The following is a 9,303-nucleotide window of genomic DNA, read 5'->3' as shown; positions in this document are numbered from 1 at the left end:
AAGAACTTAAGACATGAGCAGCAGCACAAGGGGCACAAACAAATAGTCACTTCCTTCCAACCAGTACTGTGGCAATGCTTTGGGTAAAGAGAGTGAAAAGGAAAAAAAGCTCTGAATTGAGTAAACTCTGACCACTAGGTAGAATTGGGAAATTGTTAAAAATAATGTTATCACAAAAATAAAAAATACATTTAAAAGATTTCTATATTATATAGGTTTATATTAAAATATTAGAAAATTTGCACACTTGAACTTCTGTCCTGAAAAATTTCTATGTGCTCCATAAAGTTCTTTGGCATATGATAATTACAATTTTTTAAATGCCAAAGCAACTCACAGGCCAAATATTTTAATATCATGTCTTTCCTCCAGTCACTCAGGAATTTCTCCTGCAACTGTCTTCAGAGCTGTTAGAAAGCCAGTATCCCATGGGGAATACCTACTTGGCTTTGTTTTTGTTTGTTTTTAAAATTTAAAAGAAATTTTTTTGTCCCAAATAGTATTTACCAGCCATGGCTCTGAATGCTTGTTATTTCCCAAACTTATATGCCTCCTCATTAAGTTAAAATTTGTTTGTGCTTCCTCTCCCTCTTCAGAGAGATTCAGCAAACTGACACAGTAGGAAATTGGATGCCAGAGACAAAAATAAAGTATTAGCTGGAATAAAGCTTTAACTCAAAAGAGTTCGTTAAAACTAGAAAACTTTCTAGAAAGAACATGGCTTGGAACTATGGCCAAATTTGTCCTTTGTGGGAAAGGCCAATAGTATGCATTAAAAGCCTCTCCTCCCACCTCCAGTTCAGTTTACCGTATGTCAATTAAACCTCAATAAAGATGTTTTTCAAAAAGGAAGTCTGTTCCCCTTTATGCTCTCTATCTTTTGCTTTCTCTATACAGCTCTAATATCATTTGAGACTTTTTCAATAAGATTTTATGTATTCTTAAGTAATAAGTAAGTAAATATATAAGCATGAGAATCTAAAAAAAAATCTCCCCTCCAAATCTCAAGCTTAGATCCCTCCTACCTTTCCTGAAGAAGCATTAAGTAGACAGCAGAGAATGGAAGGAATGATGTAAAGCAGGCAAGAGACAGACAAGACATAGGGAAATGGGCCCATTATAACTGAAGAATTTGGAGTCTGATTTTTCTCATTCTCCCAGGGAACTACCAGAACCCAAAACAGCCAACTTTGACCTTAATATTGGACTGAGAGTGTTTCGTAGGAGGTTAATGCTAGTCTCTTGATCAGCCAGCAAGAGAAGGTAGCCTATTAAGAGTGAAAAGAAAACCAGACTTTAGGTCAAAATATCAAAGTTCTGATTTTGGCTCTGCTTATAGCTCTGCAATGTGTGAAATTCACTAAAGTTTTCCAAATCTCTGATTCCCTTTCTACCAAAGGTGCAGGTTAGAGAAGATTAATTTCCCTTTCAGCACTAAAATTCCACTTCTAGTCTTAGAGCATACACAAATCACAGCAGAAACTTTATTATAAACATCAAACATATCCACAGGGACACTCTGTTCTTCAAATCTTCACCTGCTCATCAACTAGTTCATGACCAGAAGTCAGAAGGCTCCCAGTCAAAAGAATGACCTGTGACCTGGGACAGATGTTTTTCCTCAGGAACAATGGACACGCAATTGCAGCAACAGCAGCAGCAGTAGCTCTAACTTCCTAATTGAAATGAGAAGCCAGGTGGCCCCATTTTTAATCTTTCGGGGTTGAATGAGAGACTGGTATGGACACATTTCCTTCACCCACATGGGTCCTACTGTTAAGATCCCAGACATCAGCCTGCAACCAATTACAGATGTACAACCTTTGACTTCCAAAGTTGAGTCGAAGTCTCCTATGGAACAAGGAGGAATGGAGAGACATATAAATGTTTTAGGAAATCAGAGAAGAATTCAGTCCCCCCTCACTCCTGGGCCCCTGAGTGTCAGAACCTCTTGAGATCCACTCAGATGTCCAGTTTTCCAGCCTCTTAATTCATCAGATATTCAGTTTACCTCCAATGATCTGAAGTCTTCCTTGATAGCATCGAGTTGTACCATTGGGACAGAGAAGAGAAGGCGCACTCAAACAGTTCCCCAAAGCCACACAGGTTGGGCAACGGAGGGTTGTTGATACTTTGGAAACTGGAGAGCAAAAGAGAAGGACAATTAAGAGTATGTCCTGCCTCTGAAGTTGTTTCACATTGCTACCTTCTCTTTCCCAAGTCTTTCCTGCTGATGATACTCTAATCAAGGCCTATTACTGCAACTTCCTCACCCTTTTCCAACTAATTTTCTTTACTGTTAGAACCCCATCCAAAACGACTTCCACACTGTTTGGGTGTGAAGGATACAGAGATGAAAACGACACAATTCCATCTAGGATCACTGTCCAGGAGAAAGACATGTAAGTAATTAACTACAATACAACTCAGTAAGCACTGTGTCCTAGGTATAATAGCAAAGGACTGGAGGAGCACCTAACTACTTAGAAGAATTTGATAAGTATTTTCACAGAGATACCTGAGTTGAGATGGAGGATGAATAGAGATTAACTATGAGAAAATGGGGATTGGGTGGGAGTAGCAAAGGAAACAGCAAGGACAAAGGCCTGAAGTGCAAACCAGCTTGGTAAGTATGCAGAATTATGAGAAACCGCAGTATTGATATTCAGCTGGTAGGTACAGGTAGGGCTGGATTTGTTTTTATAACCAGCATCCATTCTGATTGGCTAGTATCATCTCCTTTGTTAAGTGTTTTTGAATACTAGCCCCAGCTAGAACACAATAAATGACAGAGGGACAAGAAGGAAATGAACTGAAAAGATAGGCAGGACCAGATGTCAAATGGGAGAATTGGGCTGTCATGCAGCAACTGGGAAGCAATAATTGTTAGATTGATTATGCCACCATTCTGCTCAGAGTCTTCCATCTACATCTTATTGTTTACTAAACAAAACCCAATTTACACTTTAGCCTTCATCGATGTCCCTCTGTTCTGAGCAGTGTTTAGACCCCAAGGTAACAATTTAGAGAAAAGAAGACAAACAAAAGGTCTGAGGTCCTTTTGTGTATGGCCCGCTGGGGCCTAAGCCAAGTAAGAAAACAAAGAAAGGAGACCTACAGTCTCAAAGAAGAGGTTTATATTTTCTCTTAACACTAATCTCTCCCCTCCCAAAGTACCTGAGGTCGAATCTGAATCCCATAACTCAGGTAAATCACTTTTGTTGTTGCAAAGAGAATCCTCACAGTAGTTACTGTAGGAGACTGCAACTATGCCAGGGGGTGGAGAGTGCTGGGCAAATGTTATTGACGGTATCCCTTCGGAGATGCAGCTCTTAGTGACAAAAACTGCTGCCTTGGCCCCTGTTATGAGACAAGAGGGAAAGAAAGTAGATAATGCACCTAATGTTGGCCTGGGGAAGGGGAGACAGCCTTGACGAGGAAACAATCCACCTTTCTTCCCACCCAACCCAAATGTCCTTTTCTCCTTTTACCTGATTTAATTATCAGCACAGATTCCTGACAAAGTTCCATATTGTCACAAGTCTCAACTTTCTCTGAGGTCCAGTTAAATGAACTGCTGTTATTCTCTTCTATACTCATTGATATACCCTTGTGACAATACAAATTTCGTGCCACTGGGGAGAAAATGAGATAAAGATAAGCACTTGCCCTTCTCTGTGGAACCCAAATCACATCTTTTTCACCAAAAATCCCTTCTGTGATCTGGCTACTTCCCCGCACCACTCTCCATACATACAAGTCAAGGGTGAGGCTCCTAGGAAAAAGAAGAACAGCAAACGCTGGATGTGATGAGTTCCCATGGCTTCTTTTAGGAGATCTGAAAAAGCTGATCAGGACCTGTAATGTGATGAAAGGAAAACTTTTCATCCACATAAAATAAGATTAAATCTAGGTTCTGGCAAGTACTGACTTCAGGGCAGAGCTTATGGTATATAAAACCTCTAAAGTCAGTCTGTCCTAATCTAGCTGTAACTCTCAGACCCAGCCACCTGTACCCTTAACACTAGTTCAACAACACAATACCCTCTAACCTCAGGAATGAGGACTCTGGTCCAAAGGTGCCTTCTTCAGACTCTGAAGTCCAGGTTCAAACTACACTCTGTAAAGCCCTAGGTAACCCAGTCTCCCGCCCCCAGCTCCATCAGAACCCAGGATTCTGAGACCCAGCCTGTCCTATCTAAAGATCAGGGAGTTTGGGTTCAGTTCCCTTTTTTGCAGAACACATGATTCTGGGCCCAGCTCCTCCTCTCTCAGACCTCAGTAGTCCTCTAGATCCAGTTATTAGGGATCCTAGCCTCCTCTTCGCCCAGATCCATAGGTGCAGGATCCAGCCCCACCCCCTGACACCGAAAAGCTCAGGCTTTGAGCTCTTTCTTCTCTTAGATACCAGAGTCTGGGTCTCCAGCCTTCTCATCTCCAGCACCTCTGCCCTCTGACCCAGGAGTCCGGCCCCCAGCCCCTTCTTCCCCAGACCCAGGAGTCCAGACCCCCAGCCCCTACTCCCCCAGACCCCCAAGTCCGGGCCTCCTGGCCTCACCACCCTCTTCAGACCCAGGAGTCCTGGTTCCCACTTGTCTCTTTCCTCAGGACCCAAGAATCTGGGTCCTCGGCCCCCTTTGCCCCTTTAAGAGACCAAATTCCTCCTGGTTTTCAGATGATCTCACAAGAATTTCACGGTGCTGATGGTGCGCTCTGGAACTCCCCTCCTGACCAACCTGGCTTTCTCTCAGAGTCTCTGAGAGGCACGGAAGGCGGGGCCAACCTCGCCACACGGGTCACTCGAAGCCCCATTGGTCAATGTGAAGGCATCTGAGGAGCTCATTGGACGAGCCCGGAGGAACGCCACGCCCCACTGGCCCTAGGGAAGCCTATTCCTGGCAGTCTTGGAAGGGGCGCATGCGCAAAATGGCGAGCAGCGGGCAAGGTCGGGGAGCGGAGTTCGCTGGTATTCGCAATGCCTGGCATGCATTGCAAAAACTGCAGCGCTTCCTTGAACGACCTCCCTTACCCCTTTCTCTCCATGGGCTGTGGAATCTCTGCTTCTCCAGCCACACTGGGAGGTCAAACCCTTGGCCCTCACCCACTGAACTTCTCTCCCTGCCCAGATGGACTCTCATGTTTCCAACCTGGCCCCTGTCCCAGCACCCATCCAGTGGCCGTGGCCAACTTGACCTAACTCTTCACTTGCAGTGATTCCTACTCAGCCCAGGCGTTATCCTGTGATGGCGTCTTCCATTGATCGCATCATGGCACCAGCTTTGTCCATGGTCTTTTGGAAGGCTGAATAGAGGAATGCTGGCTTCAGTGTTATTTCCAGCACCCTGGAATGTGTGCATGAGCAGTAACTGTGGTGGCACAAGTTGCGGTTATGTCTATGTCAGTACTATGAACAAGATGTGTCATTCAGATTTCTTGTTCATGTGGAAAATTCTTTCATGTACATGTAAAATTCCCAGATGTAACAGGAAGTAAGGATGACCTTTGTGTGCTTTCAGATTTGGTACTGTTTCAGTGAGTTCTATTATTTTTAATAGAGAAAATGCCGCAATAAGAATGGTTTTTGTAAAAGTTCTTAATTCTATGTAAAAACATATTAAGAACTTTCAGTGGGGAACAGTTAATATTAAGAATATAATTATTAATATTAACATACATATTAGAGACCATTAATAAAAATATTAAGAGAGAGTTCTGGTCCCAAACACTCTGTCTCTGAGGACCTAGGAATCTGAGTCACCTTCCTTCTTTTCCGGACTTAGGGCTCCAACTCTCACTTCCCTTGATCTGTAAAAGTAGGTGGTTTTTGTGGTGCACAGGCATGGGGCAAGATCCCAGATCTTGGCCCACAATTGCCACTACAGGGTTAGAGGGAACTGGAGGCCCAAGAAGGTAGTTCAGAGCTGCACAGCCACCTTCTTCCAGCTCCAGAATCTTGTCTCTGGTCCCTCATCCCTTTCAATCTCTCCTAGTAGCACTAGCCCTGCCTTTTCAGTTCTGGTCTCACGGCTGGCTTCTAGCACCTATAGTGAAGGTCATCTTAAACTGACTCTTGGCCTGTGCATTTGTTCCCTGTGGCTGCTGCAACTAAGTAACACAGACTGGGGGGGGGGGGCTTAAATGACAGAAATGAGTTGTTTCACAGTTCTGGAAGCTGGGAGCCCAAAACCAAGGTGTCAACAAGGTTGGTTCTTTCTGAGAGGGAAAGATCTGTCCCAGTCTCTTTTCCTTGGCTTGTAGATGGCTCGCTTCTCCTTTGTCCTCACATAACCTTTCCTCTACATGTGTCCAAATCTTCCCTTTTTATAAAGATGCCAGTCATATTAGGGCCCATTTAATGACCCCATTTTAACTTGATTACTTCTTTAAAAACTCTATGTCCAAATAAGGTCACTTTTTGAGGTACTGGGGGTTAGGATTTCAACTTATTCATTTGTGGGGTGAAGGAGACAATTCCACCCATAACAGCCTGCTAGAGAGACTTTTTTACAGATGAAGTAGTGAGTGCTGAACAGCACTCCAGGGGCATCCCAGTACCATTTTGTGATTTCTTTCATCTTAGTGTCCTGCCGGGACCCTGACCAATTCAATAACTAGGATGAGGAGTGGCTCCTGGAAACAGACCCACAATATTGTGTTCTGGGGGTTTCCGTCACCTAGGAGGAGCACGGCAAGAAGCACCTTGATGGGAGAGGATGGGGCATAGATGAAATAAGACCTATGATAATCTCATGATTGCTCAGATTATCACTGGTGATAATTTCACTGTTGAGCAGTGAAAGAAGTGCAGGTGGAAAGCAAGGATTTGGGAGTTGAAGTGGCTGTAGCACTTTGTTCCTGTGACAACTGTGGCGACTGTGTTGATTGTGAAGTCGGTTGGCTTCTTCTGATGATACTATAGTGCAAACATGGGGAAAGGAGCAATTGAAAGTTGAGAATGTCCAAATGGAAATGCGATGGTCAATCAGAAAGCTTCCTTGGCAGAGCGTCCCTTGTCTCCTCTAGTCCCAGGGCAGCTATGGCTGAGGACCAAGCCCAGAACCTGAATTAAAAGCTCGAAGAGTTGCACTGCCGGACGACCCTGCCAGGCTATGCTAAGGTGAAGGCACGGGTGACCCTCAGACATGGGATGGAGACCTTGGACAAACTAATCCTCCCTCACTCTCTTCACCCCCTTGCACGTCAATTGCCGCCCACTTCCCTCTGAGGGAACTAGCTCTCTCCTGAATAAAAGCCTACCAATGATGCACTTGGAACAGTCCCCTTACAAGGGAATGCTTCTCTTCTAGAACCACAAGAGTGAGTTTCCGATGTACTCTAGAGAAGCACAGGGCTTGGTCTGAGGTGAGCACGCCACACACCGAGAGCCTTACAGGACCTTACCAGTCGGCACTGGCAGGGGTCACGGAGTGTACATATGAAAAGATTCTGTGCCAGTTATCCATTTATTGCCTCTCAGCTCCAGATCACTCTTCATCGCCCTGCTGGATCTTGCAAGCATTTTTCAGTCCTCCTTGCACGATGCTAGACTTTGCCAGCAGAGGGTGATAGAGGAACATTGCAGAAGAATGGGCTACTCTTCCAACCCTAGGGGGAGAGGTTGCTCCCTACATCTCTTATTTCCTATTCTTTAAAGTTCTCTTTACCCTTTAGTAACCAAACTCCGCGTTAACTCTAATCCCCTGTTAGTAGTTAATAATTCTTTCTATTAAGCTTCCCTTGTTAAAATTAGTGTGTGGTTTCTGACTCCTGCCTGGACCCTGACTGATACAGATTCTAAGGGTTTGAGACCACAGAGGACCAAGAGTAAAGCTTGATGAGCCAGATCCTTTTACATGGGATATAGGATTTTAAAATATTGGCTCAAGTATCTGGGACTATCATTACTAGTCTGCTAGGTTAGTCAGTTAATGTCTGAACTCAATGCTAGAGCTTCTCTGGCACATTGAAGAGAAATAGAGTCCCAAGTTTGGGAACATGGAAAAGCTGGAATGAGTTTGTCATGTACAGCCTCCTCAATCACCTCCTTACCATATCCTCTGAGAAGACATTAAGAACACAGAGGAGGGGACACCAAGAGCTCTATGGTGGCTCACCTTTGAGGCAGAAAATGCTTATAGGACCTGCTGAAAAAAGACGATCCTGGAGTGGCCAAGTGGTGACTCTGAGTGTACAGAGACAAAGTGGCCCAATCATGTAGATAATTGAGGAGCAAAAAGGTCATTGGAGTGTTTTAACAGTCAGGGATCTGTGATGAAGCTAAATGACCCAAAACTGAAGTCAATGGAGCTGCTTGATATGGATAAAAATTTTCTGGTTCTGATGGGAACAAGTAGGATTTGGGTCACCATGACAGGGATTTATGACTTATTATCCAGCTCCCAGACTAAGCCAGCTCATAGCGCTGGAACCCCATGAATGAGGGGAGACAGACCCTATCGTGTAACCACAAGAGTAGACAGTGAAACTTCCCTCACATCAGAGAGAATAAAGGCCATTGATCTTGGGGAATTGGGTTCCAATCAAAAGGAAATAAAAGCTCAGACCCTGTTGGGATTATTTTGGTGGTGGCTTGGGATGGGTACTGATCCCCACCATGAACCAGGTCAGGGCTTAAATGGAGTTTAGGTCAAGTTCCTTTCCCAGTGGGCCCACAGACTCATCTTATTGTTGTTTATGTCATCCCGGAACATGTAATAGGAATAGGTAACTGGAAAATCCCTGCATCATTTCCTTGACTCATGGAGTGATGGCTTTTATGGTAGGAAAGGCCAAATGATGCTTCTGATACTATCAGCATCCCTACTAACATAGTAAATTGGAGTTAATAATGGACCCCTGGGGGAATTTCTGCAATTAGTGCCAAAACCAAAGCTTGAGAGATGGAGGAGTCTCGAGCGCTACCACATCTCCATTTACTGTGCCTGATTACTGCAGAAGCAGCAGGGTCTGGAGAATGATAACAGGTTACAGCAAATGTAAGTGGCAATTACTAGTGCAGCAGCCATTTTGGATGTGGTTTCTTATATACTCTCAATATACAGCTACAGATTGAACAATTCATTTTTCTGTATTTATTGGCAGAGATAATCACTTATGTTCATATTTCCGGGTCAAGAGTACACCTTTACTTTCCAGCCTTGTGGCTTGGTCTTCTCTTCTACTCTCTCCTATAAAAGGTCCACAGGGACCTTGATCATCTGATTTTCTACAGAACATCATGCCGGTCCACTTCACTGATAAATTTATGTTATTTAATCAGACACACTGAACAAGATGTAGCAA

At 44.1% G+C, this 9,303-nt stretch overlaps 1 protein-coding gene across 1 annotated transcript; it reads right to left on the bottom strand.

Moving 5' to 3' along the window:
• Positions 1–1,477: 1,477 nt before the first annotated feature.
• On the bottom strand, positions 1,478–4,741 carry TEX101 (testis expressed 101). The gene is made up of 6 exons (XM_036231170.1): positions 4,686–4,741; positions 3,758–3,858; positions 3,492–3,635; positions 3,178–3,360; positions 2,012–2,140; positions 1,478–1,851 (listed from the first exon to the last, which is right to left on the bottom strand). Exons 2-6 carry the CDS (start codon positions 3,819–3,821, stop codon positions 1,622–1,624), a joined length of 750 nt encoding a protein of 249 aa, XP_036087063.1. The 5' UTR covers positions 3,822–3,858; positions 4,686–4,741; the 3' UTR covers positions 1,478–1,621.
• Positions 4,742–9,303: the final 4,562 nt, after the last annotated feature.

Source organism: Rousettus aegyptiacus, unplaced genomic scaffold (genome assembly GCF_014176215.1).
Source record: "Rousettus aegyptiacus isolate mRouAeg1 unplaced genomic scaffold, mRouAeg1.p scaffold_m13_p_14, whole genome shotgun sequence".
NCBI classification, from domain to species: domain Eukaryota; kingdom Metazoa; phylum Chordata; class Mammalia; order Chiroptera; family Pteropodidae; genus Rousettus; species Rousettus aegyptiacus.
The sequence above is the reverse complement of the archived record's forward strand: the minus strand, read 5'-3'. Positions and strand labels throughout refer to the sequence as shown.